Source organism: Sphaerodactylus townsendi, linkage group LG04 (assembly GCF_021028975.2).
Source record: "Sphaerodactylus townsendi isolate TG3544 linkage group LG04, MPM_Stown_v2.3, whole genome shotgun sequence".
Classification (NCBI taxonomy): domain Eukaryota; kingdom Metazoa; phylum Chordata; class Lepidosauria; order Squamata; family Sphaerodactylidae; genus Sphaerodactylus; species Sphaerodactylus townsendi.
The window spans coordinates 51,002,262-51,021,517 of record NC_059428.1 but is presented as its reverse complement, the minus strand read 5'-3'; the positions used below and the strand labels follow the sequence as shown (position 1 = coordinate 51,021,517).

The following is a 19,256-nucleotide window of genomic DNA, read 5'->3' as shown; positions in this document are numbered from 1 at the left end:
CCCGCCTCCCTCCCTTCCTTCTTGCCAACCATGCAACGCTCGAGGCTTGCCGAGCAAAAAAGCTCCGCTGTTGCTGCTGCTGCAGAAGAAAGAATCGTAGCCGCTCTTACCTTTCCTCTCTCGCTCACTCGCTCGCTCGCTCTCCCTCTTTTTTTAAATTGAGTGTTAGGAGGAGAATTTCTGGAGAATGATTCCGCCAAGGCGAAAGGGGGGGAAAGTGGATGGCAACCCGAAAAACACCCCGCGCGCCTTTCACTGCGGTCCCCCGGCCTCCTGGTACCAAGGCACTAGGACAACGTCAAAGCAACTTAGGGGGAACACTTTAGGGGCCTATTGTCTGCTCCGGTCTGCTCTGTTTTTTCTGCAGCCTCCCCCTCTTGCTGCCGGGAGACTTGGTATGGCCCAGGCATTCATGCCAAGGAGCTTTCACACATGGAAGCTTGTCTCAAGCAATTGCTGACAAGCCACAAACAAGACATTCGCCCTCCCTTCTCCCTCCGCCTCCTCCTCCTTTCTTCAGAATGCAAACTAAAACTCCAGTGACAGGCAGGCCGGCTTGGCGTAGCCCCCCTCCGCTTTACACACACACAGACAGACAGACTCAGCTCACTGCTGTACTGGTGGAGTTGTTAAGAGACAGGAAAAAGCCCAGGCTAAATTGGGGGCAGGGAGAAAGCTGTTTGCTGTGTCCCAGTAAAATGGCAGAGAGGGAGAGAGAGAGAGAGACTGCAAGCAAAAGGTTTTTCTTTCTTCGGATGCAGGAGGGGGATTAAAGAATGAGCCATGGGGGCGGGGAGAAAGATGAGAAATCCAACTCTTTTGCATCCTGCACTGAGATTTGGGGGTGGTGAAATTCACCCTACAGCCTCATTTGCCTGAGATTTTGGAGCAATGTTGCCATACTTAAATAATACAATGTTTTGCGTAATCTCTTCTGGGCTTCAGGAAGTCCTCCTTAATAATTTAAGAACCCCAGTAACAAACACAATTATAATATCTACAAACCTTTACTGGGAAGAAAGTGCTATGCTACAATTTGACCTCATTCACGTGTCCTCACAACACTCTTGTGAGATGCAGGTTAAGTGCTGGGAAACACTGACTTGCAAGACAATGCCAAACAGAATTATGGCTTTCTAAATTAATTGGTTTCAATTGATTTGGAGGGGTGCAATTTCACTTAGCATGCTACTGGTACAGAATGCTTCCTGGTGAACTTCAAGGCTGAGAAGGAACCTGGGCCAGAATCTGAGACACTGAAATTGTCTGATACAAAAACCTATCATTATAAAATCCAAGAAATAGCACCTAAAAGTTGAAGTACATATTACTCAAGAGATCCATGATTAGATCTTCCCAAATTTGCTGTAACATTAAAAAAAACGGGGGGGGGGGAGAGCAAAGCAGTGGAGAAGGTGAATAAATAACCCTTTCTCCCCTCTTTGTCATTTACTCCATAGTGTCTGCCAGAGCTGTTATCAACTGCAGTGGGAGACAAGACAGATACCCATGTTGGAACTGTTTTCCTCCTCAACCACCTCATTGGCTAATAGCTCTGTGTGACAATTTGCTCCAGGGAAACAGCTTGGGGGGGGGGGGGAGAGAAAGAGTTAAGCTCCCCCATGAAAGAGATCCAGTCACCCACAACCTTTTCTATCATTGTTTTTTAATGTTTTAAAGAAAACAGGCAATTCAATCAAGATAGCTAACACAGAGAGAATAATTAAGCAAATAATACAATCCTGAGATCAAATCAGCTCCTGTCTCTGTTCTTTTCAGTGGTGCCAAAAAGGAGGTGGGAGAGAGCAATATTCCACCCAGTCCTTTGGACATTCAAATTACCATTCTGGCTGTAACTCAAGGCCATGGAGACTGCTATTACTTAAATGCTCAGTGTTATCACCTAATCGCTACCATTTAAATTCACAATATAAACATGTTCCAAGGTGTGTGTGTTTGTGTTAATATAGATCGGCTGCCTGAAGTCACACACAAAACTTCAAGCAAAGTTAGAGAAGTCCAGTGTTTCTTTATTACCTATTGTATTATTGAAGCAAACAAAATGAGGCATTTGATGGAGGAAACATTTCACTTAAAAAGCTGGAATACTTGCTGAAGTCTTGGTGGCCATGATGGAACAGTGTGAAGCACAACTACTGTGTCATGAGATGGAAAATTCTGATTAAGTTCTTATAAATGATTATACTCTTTGCATTTTCCCCTCTACAAGAAACAACTATTTGCATCAGCATATATATAATAGTAAGCATCTTCATTTACAAGTAAGACTCACTAAGTTCAATTAGCCTACAAGTATAATATCTTGCAATCCCATACACAGTTTAGCACACTTAAGTCCTCTGAAATCAATACACATGTTCATCTTGCTGTGCTGATTAGGGTACATCTGCAACACATCTGTATGTTTGTCTAGATCTGAATTGTCTTTTGTATATCATGCAAGAAGCCCACCCTAGCCCCATGAGTCCTTGCCAGCAAGATATGTCATGTACCCTCCCAAGGCCTCAGACTGAGAGGGTGTTTGTTCGCTCTCACTCTCCTAAGCCTGTTCCCTTTAGACTGTTGAACTAGATCTGCTGTGTCCTCTTCTGCTGATTTCCCCTTGTTTCATGAAGGGCCTGGCCTATCCTTTTATCAGCTGCTCTATAACTCATGAGATCTGGGCAATTCATCCCCATGGGACATTAAAGGGCAACTCATTATCACTAGAAACCAGCTATCATGCCTAAGGCTTTCCATGCTGCTGACTTGCAAGGAGGTGGCTCTTTAGACCAGCCTGGAATTCGAGTCCCTCAGATCACCAACAATCACAATTAACAATCTTGCCCCGCTGGAATTTAGGTAATGAGAGTTTGAAAGTGCAAAGACACCTAAATAGTTCTGTGCATTTTACATGAACTCATTCAGCCAAAAGTGAACCACATGGCTCGCCATCAGAAGTTTTATAAGAGTACCACAAAGCTCTGCCTTGAAAAATGCATGCTGTACCCAGAAACAACAAAAGATTTGCAAGGCCTTAGGAAATTCCGCATAAACCTCAGTTGGCTTCATGTGCCTTTTCTCCAAGGATATCAAAGTAATGTTAAAATAGAAGCAAATACCATTATCTTCGTTTTGTCAGTAGAGAAACAGACAGTGATTAAATATCTTGCCCAAGGCCTCCTAAAGCAGGGCAATGGGACCCAGACCTCCTGACTGATTGTTGACTAACTGCTATTCAACATTTTGCCTATCTGTATCACAAAGGTAGGAATTAGTCATTTCCCTAGATTTTTACCTGGTTTAGGAATAACAGGGAGGAGGAGGAGAAGGCAGTCAAGGAGAGGAATGAGATGGGGGAGGGTATTTTTGCTTTCACAAAGGCATGTGACGTATGAAAAATGGAACATAAGCAGAATGTTGCAAAATTCCAGATGGCATGAAAGCTGCGATGATGATGAGAAATATATCCCGATCAACCAGAAATGTAAAAGGAAAGGCATTTGAGGCAAATACATGTGGATAGTTTAAGGGAAGTCTAAGCAGTTGTTACTTTTTGTGTCTTAGTTAAGGTTTCCCAGTTAGTACTGTGCACAAATACAAAGCACAGAACCCTCCAAATTACATAAACATGTTATTCTTAAGATTGTCTTTTGATTCTAGTCCTCTGCCAGGAGTTGCCACTCTATATTTATTTTTATACCTCTTGGAAAAAATAACTGTACAAATTACACAGATACTTATCGTTAACTTTTATCTGATTGCTTCTTTACAAGACCTATTTCTGCAATCCTTATCCATTTTTGGCCATTAGATATTGGCATTGTGATATTGTTTAATCCTAGGCCAACACAATGGTCAGATCTTTCATTCTGATAATCTACAGTGAACGAATAAGTGAAAAACAGAAAGATAGCTGCAAAAAATGTTTAGAGAAGCAGCAGGATTAGGCAGAAGTCCTGAGTTCCAAAACTGAGGGATGTGTTTGTACAAGATCTGGAATGTCAGGAACCCTATCTTGCAAAACATCGTAGAACAATATCCAAAATGAACAATACCATTGTTATATTTAGAATCACTATCATAGTCAAGGAGAACAGAGGCCACCCGGTGCTGGATGGAGCAGTGTTGCCCCGGGAGGACCAGGTGCAAGATCTGGGGGTGCTTTGGGATTCTGCCCTGTCCCTGAAATTACAGGTGGCAGCAGTGACCAGGAGTGCCTATCAGCAGCTCCAGCTGGTTCACCAGCTTCACCTTTATCTGAACAGAAGGGACCTGGCCACTGCATGCCCCGGTAACCTCCCATCTGGACTACTGCAATGCACTTCACATGGGGCTTCCCTTGAAGACAATCTGAAAGTTGGAGCTGGTGCAAAATGCAGCAGCTAGACTGCTGATGGGTCAGTCTGGCCAGTTGCATATAACACCGGCCTTGAAAGAATTGCACTGGTTTCCTTTTCGTCATCAAGCCAATTCAAGATATTGACAATCATATTTAAAACCCTAAATGGCTTGGGTCCCACATAGCTAAAGGAGTGCCTTTGCCCATATGAGCTGGCCTGTTTACTGATGTCAAGTTGGAAGGCCCTCCTGGTGATCCCTTCTGCTGCCGAAGTGTGGCGAGAGGGGGCATGTGGGAAGGCTTTTTGTTTGGCAGGCCCCAAGTTGTGGAACAGCCTCCCTGCAGAAACTCGCCAGGCACCGATGCTTTATGGGCTTCGGCCAGAGGTGGGATGCAGCCTATTCGCACCTATTCGGTAGAACTGGTTACTAAAATGTTCTCAGTTCGGAGAACCGGTTATTAATGATTAACTCCACTAGGGACAAGGGGGTAATCTCTGTCCCTGGATACAACAAATCTCGTCAAGTGGGGGATGCAAAATTGCTCCCTGGGGCCCCCTGCGGCCCCCCTGCCCCCCATGGCACTCCCCCACACGTGTGTATGAACTGTATGAAATAATACAATATATAGTAATTCTATTTTTTTTTGTTGGTATAAAGGTTGGGAAAATGTTATAGGTAAAGATTTTTCATTTTCTTTTTTCTCTTGAAATTTATATTGGAAAGAGAGGAGTTTAAACTACTCTTTTAGATTAAGGATTTTGGATCTCTCCCTCTGTTAGTTTTCTTTCAAGTGGAATAGATAAAGAAGTTATAGGAATCTGAAGGGGAAGTAGAAAGTAGGGAGGGAGGGAAATATGGGAAGGAGGGAGGCAATATAGGATGTTTTAGTGGGGGGGGGGTTGACAGAGATAGACAATTAGATATGTTTGTAATATGTTAACAGTTGTAAACAGTTTTTGATTTTTCTCCTTACTTGTGTTATTATTTAAAATCAATCAATATAATTATATAAAAAAGATATAATACACTACCTTTCGCTATATTGCTTTTTAAATACTTCAAACAGTCATTATTTGAATCTAGAGGCGGGGCAAAGGGGAACTGCACCTGGGATGCGCGCGCCCTGCATCCTTGCCATAACCCCGCCCAGGAATGCCCTGCCCCCGGAATGCCTCACCACGCCCCCGTTGTGCCCCGCCCAGCCCCATTGGCGCTACGCCACTGTTTGAATCCCACCCCCATCAGAACCTGTTACTAAAATTTCCGTCACCAGGTTGTAGCTGGGGGCAAACTCAGGCTCCTGGTCCATCATAGCTGGGATCAAGCAGGTCTCCTTTTCCATACCTTTCAGATGCACGTTCTTGCTCCGCTGCTCCTCCTCATTCAGCTCTTTCAGAGCACAGTAGGTGAGGTCAAATGTGAGGAGCCGAGGAGACCGGGGCTTGCAGAAGGGCTGGCACAGCCTGAGGAGGGCAGCCCCCAAGTTCAGGAAGAAGGCATCTGAGGCATACATCTGGAGGAAGATCTCTGGCATCTGGTTGGTCCAGATCTTGGTGCGGCCTGCGTTGGCATGCAAGCAGTTCCCAAGCCAGGACAGGTTCCGGTGTTTGGTCTGCGGGGACAGCTGCAGCAGGTTCTTCAGCATCTGATAGATCTTCTCGTGGAACTGGGACATGAACTGATGAATGTTGGATTCTTGCACTTTGATCTCCTGAGGGCTGGATCGAGATGGGAACAGGAAGTAGCCATGATTCTCAACAACACCAGGAGCCTTCAGCAAGCACGAAATATTCAAGATGGTCCCCAGCAAAGTCTTCTGGTAGAGTTGCCCATTGGTTAGGTCCTTTGGCTGGATGTATTCTACAAAGACCTGGGCGATATCCTTTTGTCTGGTGAAGTAAAGGAGCATGTCCAGGTAGGAATACAGGAGGATTTGGCAAAGGTGCAGTTCTCGGATCCGTCCCAAAAGAATGTCAAAGACAGGCACCATGTTTGGAATCAGGGCAACATTTATTAGAAACAAGGGCATGGGTTGTAACTTTTAAGTTTTGGCTGCGTCTTTGTTTTTGCACTGACCCTAACAGTTTGTCCCAGTTAGAAGTAATAAAGAAAGGAGAGAGCTTCACAGCTTTGAGAATGGTGGCTACATATTGAAAAAAAAGCTCTTTTCCTTGGGCTTCTCTTGGGAGGCCCTACAAATGCTCACAGCTCCGGAGATTTACCATCGCTTAAAGTCTAGATTATTTGATCAAGAGTACCAATTTCCCCTTCGCAATGCACACAGCTCTTGCTCTCCAATAGTCTTTTGGATTATCCCTCCGACAACTTGCCCTGCTATTATATATCTGCAACTTAACTTATTAATTACAATAGCAGATGGGTCATGACCAGGCACAGGTGTAACTCTTTTCCGTCAGCACATCTTCAAGGTCGATTCTCTGGTATTCCACAAGATGAGCGTCGCTGTCAATTCTCTGTCCTGATACAACTGTAACACTTTCTCATATTCTGCTCCATTGTTCAAAGTACAACAACATCAGAACCAATTTGAGAACTGTGTTACCAACAGGATTTATGCTCCTCTCTGATAAAACAAAAATGGCTAAGCTTCTAAATAGCTCTAGTGTGGAAATATCTGAAGCTGTTGCTATGTTTTTGCTCGGTGTACTGCAAGTTGAGCAATAATGATCTTTTTATTGTATTTGAAATTCTTGGCACTGGTTTTATGCCTAATAAAGGTTTTTGGATTTGGATTTTACTAAAATTTTTGAATCCCACCACTGGCTTTGGCGCATGGTTAAAGCCTTTCTCTTTACCCAGAACTTCAATGTGTGACCCCTAGGGTCTCCGGTATCAATGCCAGCTGAAGTGGGGGAGGGAGGGGGATTTTTAATGGATGTTTTTATTGATTGTTTTTTAAGAATTTTGTTATGGTGGTTTTAATGTTTATGTTTTTAGGATTGTAATGTTTTAACGGGGTTTGTATCCCATTATGTAAGCCACCCTGGGACTTCAGTGTACGGCAGGGTATAAATAGAATGAATGAATGAATGAATAATCAAAGGATTACTAAGACTCTAGCAAAGCAAATCTCAAACCAAAGGGGTAATAGTGATGTTCAGTTGAGGACAGCATTCATTCCTATTTTCCTGTCCCAGCTAGAACTAGACAAATGCTTGTCATAGGCCTTGCAGCTGGGATCTAGCACAGCAAAACAATGCATTCCATGAAAGCTACCTCCATCAAAGAGTCATCTATTAGCATATCAAGTGCTGGGTGGTTCATATCACCTTTTACCTGATCCTTTTATCTGGAGATGATTGGATCTGGAGGTTTCCTGCATATAAAAGCAATGTTCAGCCGGTGAGTCATGGCCCCACCCATTAACAAAGCCAGTTTCTGTAAGGGCTTCATCAGTTAACAGGTCTTTAATTAACCAGTATGGCCTTCAACCATCCTTTGGGAGTAATAATACCCTGAAGCTATGCATTTGTTCCTGCTCTCAGAGTTTCCAGAGACTTGAACTCAGAATCTCATGGCTTGAGGCTGGGTCCTAGTTTGGGAAGTTGCTTGGAGCACTGGAGTCCTTTCTTCACTGGTAAAGAGAATTGAAGGCTGCACTGTCATATCATGCCACTGGCAAGAGGTAGCCTCTTTTTTTAAATGAAATTTTGTTACGTTTCCATAATACAGAAAAAGAAAGAGAAAAAGAAAAAAGCAGTATTTGGATCTACACTCGTAACTGGTTGTACTAAAGAAATATCACCTCAGTATTTAAAAAATCTTATTGCAGATCCATTAAAACATACAAAGAAAATTAAAGTAGTAATAGACTAAAGAAAGGGGGGAGTAAGAGAAGTGGAGAGGCTGCTTCTTTTGCCAAAGGCAAGCTTTCACTTTCTGATTCTCAATCTTATCAAGACTAGTGGATTAAAAATAAATCCAAACTAGTCCACCTGTCGAATTGAAGGTCTCCGGAGCTTCTAGGGAGGCAAGTGCTAGAACTTGTCTGCACTAAAGCCAGCCTATCACACCTTCCAGTAAAGTGTAGCTGGGAGCTACTGGAAGCTCAAACTGGTTGAAGAGCCATATTCTCCAGAAATCAAGAGGTAGCCTCTTGATTATTAAGGTTGCCTGCCAGTGTTTAGGGATTGGTGATCTCCTGGTATTCCAAGTGATCTCTAGACTACAGGAATCTTTTCCTCTGGATAAAATGATTGCTTTGGAATGTGGACTATATTGCATTATATGCCCCTGAGGTCCATCACCTCCCCAGATTTTACCCTCTCCAGGCAACACCCCCAAATATCCTAGCCCAGACATCCATAGGCACAAAGAAGAGGAGTTGACCTTATGTCAATGTTTAGCAGATCAGGCATCACTTTCTGCACTTTGGTACAAGATGCAGATGCAGGGTTATGGCTTGAACTAGTTAGTGATACAAGCTTAGTTGCACAGCACCTAAACAGACTTGTAGCATTTAGTGGTATTCCATGTGAACTTGTGTTAGGGTTCCAGGTAGAGCCTGGACTTCTCCTGAATTACTACTGATTACTATTGATCTCCAGATGATAGAGATCAGTTTTCCTGGAGAAAATGGCTGTTTTCGGGGGGGGGGGGGTGAACTTTATGGCTATATCCTGCTCAAGTCCATCCCCTCCCAAAATGCCACCCTCCTGAAACTCCAACTCCAAGTCTCCAGTGATTTCCCAACCCAGAGCAAGCAACCCAAAGGAAATGCATTTGAAGAAAAGGATTGAGATGCCCACCTACAGAACTCCTAAAAGTGTGGTAGTTACAGAGCATTTACTGACTACATCTGTCTTCTATGCAAAAGAGAATCTTTTCGTTCTCTTCCTTGAGTTATGTGGTTGGGGCAGGGTGATGTCAGGAAGGTGTGTTGGCATTGCTGAATGTTGGTTGTCTCCTTCCACATTGCTGACATGGAAGCATTGTTGTATGCTGCACTTTGACTAGTGTGTGGGCAATGGCGTAGCACCAAGAGGACAGGGAGGCACAATGTAGCGGGCACACGCCGGTGCGGAGGTGGCAGAGGGTGCAGGGCACACACATGCCCTGGGCGCAGTTCCCTCTCACTCCGGCCCTGGGGAAGGGGGTTATTGCCCTTGGCTTCCCTGATAGATGATCTGCTCCAGGAGATTAATAGAGGAAGTGCAATTCTGTTGATACTCCTGGACTTCTTGCAGATTTTGATATGCTCTATCATATTTTTCGTCTGGATTGCCTTTTGATGCTGGGATTGGGAGGCACTGTTGTACTGTGGTTCTGGTCATCCCTGGAGGGTAGGTTTCAGAAGGTAATGCTGGAAGATTGCTACTCAAGCGCTTGGCCTTTGGCCAATGGGTTCCCACAAGGATCCATCTTGTCCTCTATGCTCTTTAATATCTAAATTAAATCACTAGTTGAGGTCATCTGGAGATTTGGGTTGGATTGCCACCAATATGTGGATGACACACATCTCTATCTCATGATTCCAGCCAATCCCAGAGAGGCCATAGAAACACTGAATGAATGTTTCTGGAGTGAATTGAGATTGGAGTGAATGAGATTTTATAAACTGAAGCTTAATCCCAACAGGATTAATTACAGCCAAATGGAAGTGCTATGAATAAGTGCACCGTTGAATCTGGAATTTAAGGTGTTACCCATTCTGGATGAGGTTACATTCCTCTTGAAGAACAGTTTTGTAGTATAGGGGTGTTATTGGATCCAGACTTACTGCTAGATCAGGTGGTAGCTGTGACTAGGAACGCATTTGACCATCTTTGACTGGTTATCCTGTGGACGCCTTTCCTGGACATAAAAGATCTGGTTACTGTGGTATATACTCAGGTTACATCTAGATTAGATTATTGCAACATGCTCTGCATGGGGCTGCCTGTGAAAATTTCAGTTGATGTAGAATGCTACCACCAGAACTTTAACTGTAGTGTATCATAGAGACCATATCACTGAAGTATTGGCCCATCTACATTGGCTCTCAATTTGTTTCTTGGCACAATTCAAGGACCTGGTGTTGACTTTCAAAGTCCTATATGGTTTGGGACTGACATACTTGAAGAACTGCCTACTCCCTTATAAACCTTCATCACCATTACTGTCATTTTTGGAGGCCCTGCTTTGGGTGCCCTTCTCAGATTAGGTTGGTGGCAACCCAGGAAAGGGACTTCTCTGTCACGACATCAAACTCTGGAACTCTCTTTTCAGAAAGATTAATCTGTCCCCTTCTGTTGCTATCTTCTGCCACCTGATGAAGATTGTTGTTGTTGTTGTTGTTGTAGCCTCAGTGATCCCTCTTCCCTGTTTAAATGTTGTCTTTATGTCTTTGTATACATGTTAGTTCTGCCTTTATTGTTTTAATGCAGTGTTATTCTTTTTGGTTTGTTTTAATAATTGTAAAATTTGGTTTTATTTTGTATGTTTTAATTTGTTAATTGCCTTGGTGGGCCTACTGAGGGCAGAAAGGCAGGATGTAAATTTTTAACAATAAAAAGAAAGAAAGAAATAGTATCACTGTGGCCTCCAGCATAGTATGTTCTTGGCTCCTTGAAGCTGCCTCTTTTTAGCATTTCTTTCCCTTTCTAAGGAAGTACAGGACACATTGGATCAGTGGTATGGTACACTGCACTGGCATCTGGGACTTAGGGCTGAGCTGCCCATCATATTCAAATCATCTATTTATCTGTCTGTATGTCCAAAGTTCAAATATTTTACAATTCCTGCACTATCAAAATGTGATAACACTTAACTAACATTGAGAAACTTTTTGTGCTGATATAAGCTAATATTCATGCAAAACGCATACATAAATTGTGAGTCTTAGATTCAGGTCACATAATGTAAACCCCAAAGGATTAATAGGAAATCATAAATGAAAGGTGCATGAATACTAATCATAATATGGGTAGCAATTATATTTACTTTTTAAATCTGTTTATTTATTTATAGAACCTAATATCCCGCTTCTAAGGAAAAGCCCTCAATGAAGTTCACATTTAAATTAATAATAAAATGCACAAACAGTACAATAATTGTAATGTAATAAATCATATAAGCTTGATATATAATGATCTTGAATGCATTGTATTTTTAATATGGCGACTTAAATAACATTGCACCCAGTTTAGGAAATGTATTCAGTATTCTTTTAGTTACGTTGTGCTTATTAAGTTCATTTGGGCAGAGAGCCGTGTGGGGTTGGAGTACAATTCGTTTGACTACTTTATGGTTCCATATTTTTAGTATTTGTTTGTCCTACTTTGCTGGCAGATATAGTCTCATTTTAACAGATTGTTCCTGCAAAGGCATGTTTGTAGTGTGCTAACTTAGCTAGTTAGCTATGTGGGGGCCGGAAGGCTCTTTAAGTCGTATGTGTGTGTGAGTCATCATCCCTAGCCATCTCATACCCTGTTTGCCTAATTCTGCACCATTCCACATTGTGGCACATTAAATCTTCACCACTTCTTTCCAGGATAGCTGTTTTTGAAGTATTATTATTATTATTATTATTATTATTATTTATTTGACTTAATATACCGCACAATCCCCGAAGGGCTCTGGGCGGTGTACATCATAAAATCACATAAAAAAGTAACAGCACATGCAAGTCAAGGGCTCTGTTGCAACATATAAAGTCATCTCACAATATCTGCTATAGTGGTAGTAGTGCACTGGATACAGGCCCTATGCTATTGACCTGGGCAATAGTTTGAAAGACAAAAACAGTGCAGTTTTATACAGCTAAATCTCATGCATGTTTCCTCAGAAATGGTCTGATAAAAACAAGACTATATTGTTTTCATTTCCTGGCAAGTGTGTTTAGGATTGCAAATAGAAAATGCTGAGAACAACTAGGTCCAATGGCAAATGGGATGGGATGTTTGTTAATGCTGATATGGGACCCTGAACCTCTCCCTTTATCCAACCGTGCCAGTTGTGTGACTTGAGTAAATCCCTGTCGCTCAGCCTTAATTTCTCATCTATAAATAGGGCATTATGATGATCTACACAGCGCTTCATACAGACTGTTGTGAGGATAAACTGAATAAATATTGTGAAGTGCTTTGCACATTAAAAGTGCTATATACATAAATCAAATTAAGGAGAGAGCTGTTTGTTTCCACCTGATTCACAAGCTGATCACATATCTGTTGCTTACTTTCTGGGTGATTATTTGCTTTCAGGATTTTTTTTATTTCAAATTAAATACCTATTGATCTGAAAACTAAAAATGAACTGACAAGTGGAAGATATGGAGCTCATAATATATGAAAACCTGATTCAGGATAGTCTTTCTGGATAAACAGACTTCAGAGATGGCCAGGAAAAGGAGCGTGCTGTTGGCATGCAAGCCCATGGCAAGAGGGGGGGTGGGGTGGAGCAGTTTCTGAGATATACCTTACCAGTCATTTCTCTCTTAGTGTCATAGACAGTTCAGACTAAGATGGATGCCAAATCTTATTTCTAGACTTTAATACTAATGTGGGGGGAGGGGGTGTAGCTCAGCTTGCCAACCCACTCCCTAATCAAGTATGCATAATAGTGAATAGTGCCTTTCCTGAAGCCTCTGCCATTTCAGTCAGGATAATAAAAAGGCACAGTGGAAAAGCCACATCTGTCCTTCTCCTAACAAAGGGTATGCAAGAGCTACTTGGCTTCAACACAATTAGCTTTGCTGATTCCTTTCTTCCCTAGACTATCCAATCAAACCATCAAACCTTACTTTGAATTGCCCTGAGTCAGGGACGTAGGCATAGATTTTTTATGGGGGAGTTCGGGGGTGGGGCCACACCCCCACCCGCCCCTAGGGCATGGCCACGCCTCCCCAATCCCCGCCCCTGGCCTAGCGCTTATAAAAGCAGCTCTCCGAGGCCGAGGATGGCAGACTCCCCTCCCCTGCCCTTCCCCTCTGGGCAGAGGCATAGAGGGAAAATGGAGCCTGGTGCAAAATCTAAGTTTTGCGCCCGCCCCCCCCCAGGCCAGCTGCTGTGATGCTGGAATCCACCCCCAAATAGCATCACTTTCAATTCTCCTTTTCAATCCACCTTAAAGAGAGAATCTGGGGTCCCTAGTTAAACAACATTGAAAGTGGTGCTGTTTTGGGGTGGATTATCCCCCACCCTGAAACAGCCTCACTTTCAATGTGGCGTAGTAGTTAAGAGCAGGTGCATTCTAATCTGGAGGAACGGGGTTTGATTCCCTGCTCTGCCACTTGAGCTGTGGAGGCTTATCTGGGGAATTCAGATTAGCCTGTGCACTCCCACACACGCCAGCTGGGTGACCTTGGGCTAGTCACAGCTTTTCGGAGCTCTCTCAGCCCCACCCACCTCACAGGGTGTTTTTTGTGAGGGAGCAAGGGCAAGGAGTTTGTAAGCCTCTTTGAGTCTCCTACAGGAGAGAAAGGGGGGATATAAATCCAAACTCTTCTTCTTCTTCTAAACTGAGGACCTCAGATTCTCCCTTTAAATCCATGCCTTCTCACAATACTAGAACCAGGGGGCATTCATTGAAAATGCTGGGGGGAAGAATTAGGACTAATAAAAGGAAACACTGCTTCACGCAACGTGTGATTGGTGTTTGGAATATGCTGCCACAGGAGGTGGTGATGGCCACTAACCTGGATAGCTTTAAAAGGGGCTTGGACAGATTTATGGAGGAGAAGTCAATCTATGGCTACCAATCTTGATCCTCCTTGATCTCAGATTGCAAATGCCTTAGCAGACCAGGTGCTCAGGAGCAGCAGCAGCAGCAGCAGCAGCAGCAAGCCATTGCTTTCACCTCCTGCATGTGAGCTCCCAAAGGCACCTGGTGGGCCACTGCGAGTAGCAGAATGCTGGACTAGATGGACTCTGGTCTGATCCAGCAGGCTAGTTCTTATGTTCTTATGTTCTTATGCCGAAGGGGGTGGATTTAAAAGGAGAATCTGGGGAAATTTGGGGGGTGCCTGCTGTCAGGGGTGCAATTGTTAAGCTAGAAGCACCAAACTTTCAGGGTATCTTTAGGAGTCTCTCCTAATGATACCACCCAGGTTTGGTGAAGTTTGGTTCAGGGGGTCCAAAGTTATGGACCCTCAAAGGTGTAGCCCCCATCTCCTATTTCTCCCATTGGAAACAATGGGGGATGGGGGCACCTTTTGGGAGTCCATAACTTTGGACCCCCTGGACCAAGCTTCACAAAACCTGGGTGGTATCAATAAGAGACTCTCCTGATAATACATCCCAGGTTCGGTGAAGTTTGGTTCAGGGTGTCCAAAGTTATGGACCCTCAAAGGTGTAGCCCCCATCTTCTATTAGCTCCCATTGGAAACAATGGAGGATGGGGGCACCCCCTTTGGGAGTCCATAACTTTTGACCCCCCCAAACCAAACCTCACCAAACCTGGGTAGTGTCAACAGGAGTGTCCCCCAAACAATCCCTGAAATTTTGGTGCTGCTAGCCTAAACAATGCGCCCCCTGCAGGCCAATAACCAAAAAAGCACTAAAATATTTTTAAAACCCACAAACGGAGGGGCGGAGCTTCGGACGTGAATGGGGGGTTCAAACCCGAGAACCCCCCCTTACCTACGTCCATGGCCTGAGTTCTAAATTCATCAACTCTGCCTAAAATGTAATCAAGAGCTGGACACTCCCCGACTCTGACTCATTTGAACCATTTTCCACTGTATTGTTCTCTCCTGAGAACAGAACTCTGTTTTGACCAAGAAAATTGCCTCTCTTAGCATTGCCGAGAGCCAAATTATCCTATATGTAGGGCTCCCAAATGAGGGCCCCTTGTCCTTTGGTCCCTGAACTGCCTTTAGTTCAGTTCCACTGTGCCCAACGTTTCCTCTTTCTCTCTGCATCTGCACTGGATCCTGCCTCCTCGTACCTTTCCTCTGGAACTGGTAAATATCATCCTCTCTACAATGACCTCTACTATTCCCAGCTATCCTTCACTTCTATCTAAATTAAAGATTCCCAAAGATGGTGGTACACCCCCCCCCCCCGAAAGTGATAGAAACATTAAGGGGAAAAGTGAGGAATTTTGGAGTGTAGGGGGATGGCAGAGAATTTTGGAGCAGTGGTGGACAGTGCAGGGGTTCCAGGGCAAGGTGGTGGGGGAAAAAAGCCTTGTCCTTCCATCCTGGTGACTGGTGAGTTTTAAAATAAAAGCAGCAGCACTCTCCTCACTGTGCAGCCCTGGATGGTGGGGAGCCAGGGCAAGAGCCCCATAGCTGCTATTTGGCAAGGCAAGATTTTTTTTAAGGGAAAGCAGCAGCACTCTCCTTGCTGTGTAGCCAGGGGAGGGGGGACAAGGCAAAGACCCAGCAAAGGCAACTTTATTACTCAATTTATGTGCCCCGTTTACATGGTTACATCAAAAGGACCTTCCTGACTACTACCCTGCACTGTGAAACAAAGTCAAGATTACTTTATTGCCTTCCCAATATCATATTTAGTAGAACAGGGCTTCAGTGAAGTCACCCAGCTTCTTTCCAAACAGAGAAACAGACTAAACATTACTGAATGTGTGGATCTAAGACTTCTTCTTACTACCTTGCAGCCTGATGTTGAGAAGCTGATATTTCTGCACCAAGCACATCCATGCCGTGAAAACTGTGAAGACATCGCCAGTGAGATGCAAACATACCCTTTCATGTTGCTAAAAAACCCTCAATAAATTGGTTTATTTTTACTAATCATGGTTTATTTGTGAAGTACAGATGTGTGTTTACGCTGACCTTTTCTACACAAAGCATTTAAAATTCTTGTTTTAGTCTGCATAGCACAGAAAAATAAATCATTTCAGTTGAAAACGGTTTTCTCTTTAATAAAACACTCAGATATACCTTCGAAGCTATTGAGGCACGAAATCTGAAGCCTTGCCGATTTGGATGTCATATCTACGCAGCTTTGAAGCTACTTCACACAAAACAATAGCAGCAAAAATGGAAAAACCGCAGGCAACAATAACTTAATTAGTGCACAGTAATGATGGAATTGGTGGGTAGCTGCGGTGTTAGATGAGAAGACACCTGTAGGAAACTTTGGCAAATGACCAACAGCACAAAGAATCACTAAAAATGAGTCAGTGATCATTCGGCAGAAAATAATGGGTGGCAGAGAAGCAAAAGTGAGAACTTCAAAATCAGGCGAGAAAAATAAAACATTTTCTGATCTCTGTGCAGCAAGCAGGAAACGTTTTGAAAACATTTGAAGAAAAAAGTTTGCATGTTTAGCATGTCCGGATAAAATGTTTTGAGGCTGGAAGAAAGGGTTTTCAAAAGGTTTTTTTTGGGAGGGGGGGGGGGTGTCTGTGCAGAACTCCTGCAGTAAACATTTTATTTTCTGACCTCAATACATTTGTTCTGTGCTGTGTGCTGTGTGAAAAAAGCCACTGTTAGAAGTTGTTTTGAATTTTCAGTGGACCTAATATCAAGAAAGAGGTCCATGTTCTTACATGTGTGTGTGTGTGGGGGGGGACCCTAGGGATGTGGCCTGGAAGCCAAGGGGGTGGCAGCCCAAAAAAGTTTGAGAACCACTGGTCTAAACCCTAGGTTTCTTGAATCTCTCTTTCGCTCTCTCTCTCTCTCTCTCTCTCTGTGTGTTTTGCATGTATATCTTTTATTATTTTTGTTCTCCAATCAAATTGTTAAACTTAACATCTGGTTTCCTGTGGCTTTCTAAAGGAAAAAATACTGTATAAATTGGTACAGATTCTGAAGCATGGCCTCTCACATTGGAAGATATGTCCTTACTAATTCCCCAACCTAAAACAGGACAGACCCCATTAATTTAGATAACAGTGTTATCAAAAACTGAAGATCCAAACAGAATAACTTCCATTCGTACATATCACAAATGATTCAAATTGCAACAACATTATTTCTGATGTTCCGGCATGGTCGAAAAACATCAACCCTGACAGTTATTCTAGTTCATTGCTGTCTTATTTCAATTTCCAAAACAGCAGACTAGCTGAGAAATCAAGGACTTAGCATTGGGTGTGTGTGTCTGTGTGTGTAGAGAGAGCCACAGTGATATAGTGGTTAATGTATAGACTAGGATTTGGGAAACCCACATCTGAATCCTCGCATGAAGTCGGCCCTCGAGGGTCGCAAGGAAGAGGCGAGATGCAGCGAGAGAGCCAGTGGCAGGAAGCGTGATCTGTGGATCTGGCAACTCTGCCGTGGTTTGGTCCCTGGCACCTTTTATTAGGGTTTGCTGAGAGGCGGGTTGGGAGGCGGGAGAGCGGGAGAATACTGTACAGTACATGACTCATGGGGCTGCGTACGTGAGAGAGGAAACGTTCCTGTCCGGGCCTAATCCATATCTGGGGGTATGCATCCCTTTGTCCCTTTGTCTGGGACACCTTGTGACAGTGAGTCAGGCATCTCATGACCTATGACTCATGGGGGTCTTGTGACAGGTGAACGTGTGCGCCCAGAAGGGCACAGATGGCACAGGCATTCCTGCGCTCTGTCTGAGGCTCTGCTGGGTTCGCGGGGCTCACCCCTACACTCACTCTCTGCCATTGGAGACCTGCTGGGTGACTGAGGGTCAGTCACATACTCTCAGCCTCAATCCTGGCAAGTATTTGGATGGGAGACCTTCAAGGGAGGCAGGCAATGGCAAACCACCCTTGAATGTCTCTTGCCTTGAAAACTCTACCGGGTCATCATAAGTTAGTTGTGATGTGATGGCAAAACACACATGCATGTTGTTCAGTGGGAGAGTCTCTGCTTTGCATGCAGAAGGTCCCAGGCACAACCTCTGGCAGCTCCAGTCAAAAGGAACAAGCAGGAGGTGATGTGAAAGACCCCTGCCTGAGACCCTGGAAAGTTGATGGCAGTCAGAGCAGACAATACTGCCCTTGATGGGCCAAGGGTCTGATTCAGTATAAGGCAGATTCATGAGTGTTCAATTAGTGGATGTGCATAATGACCATGAGGGGGACACAGAGAACTCTTAATTGGTATTATTATGCTCAGAGATTCCACTTTCTGCCAGTCACTGAGTCATCTTATTAGCTCTGATGTGTGGCCTTTCTGAGTCTGTCTCTCACATTGCTACCTTGTTCTTCCTCCAAGGAGCTTAAGTTGACACACATACTTCTTCATGTATACATTTTATCCTTACAGCAACCTTGTGAAACAGGTTGGGGAGAAAGGACATAACTGGTCCAGGGTCACCTTCAGGGTACTGTCATTGTCTGACACTCCAAACTCTACATCACATCCTGGTTTTCCATATGTCTTCTATGCAACCTTTTCCTGAGCCATTCTAGTATTTAGGCAGACAGGAAAACAGTTTCCCTGCTCAGGCTGTAAGGCAAGGCAGAGAGGCTTATTCCTTCCCCTGGTAATGGGTAGGCAGGGACATGGTTTACTTGTTTAAGCTGTAGAGAATGGGGAAAATAGACCCAGAGACCTGGTCTTTGTCCTCCTTCATACAGGCAGGTAGGAAGGGGATAAAGAATAATCTCTACAACTGTAAATGCATACACACTCTTCAGACTTGATGAGAAACAAGGAAGGATTTTGTTGCCTTTCAGCAGCTATAATGTCAGGACAATGTGCTAAACAGCCCCACTTTTCCCCTAATACAAATGAGATCTCCATCCCCAACAGCTGCCATTATTTTATTTTTATTTATTTATTGACATAATTTATAGTTTGCCTTTCTCAAAGAGACTCCATGTGAATTATCCCTAGAAGGCGGGGGGAAGACATTTACATGTTTAAAAAGGAGAGGGTGGAATTATTTTGAAACCAAACCAGAGAATCTGGGTCAGGGGAGCTAAAGCAGTCCCAACCTTCATCTTAAGGTTGCTTTTAGCCATTTTTCTTAGCCTGGTTGCCAGAGACTATGGAGAAAACCAGAGACTATTGAGAAAACTCAGCAATCAAGGAA

General features: G+C 43.7%; 2 protein-coding genes across 3 annotated transcripts in view; both read right to left on the bottom strand.

The window, feature by feature from the left end:
* Positions 1–486, bottom strand: part of BCL9 (BCL9 transcription coactivator) — a 115,533-nt gene extending 115,047 nt beyond the window's left edge. For both annotated transcript variants that reach the window (XM_048495162.1, XM_048495166.1), the window contains exon 1: positions 111–486. The gene's annotated coding sequence lies outside the window, so the exon portion shown is untranslated. The remainder of the gene's footprint in view (positions 1–110) is intronic.
* Positions 487–3,746: 3,260 nt separating this feature from the next.
* On the bottom strand, positions 3,747–6,334 carry LOC125431294 (ubiquitin conjugation factor E4 A-like). The gene is made up of 2 exons (XM_048494060.1): positions 5,593–6,334; positions 3,747–3,880 (listed from the first exon to the last, which is right to left on the bottom strand). The coding sequence occupies exons 1-2, from the start codon at positions 6,332–6,334 to the stop codon at positions 3,747–3,749; spliced, it is 876 nt and encodes a 291-aa protein (XP_048350017.1).
* Positions 6,335–19,256: the final 12,922 nt, after the last annotated feature.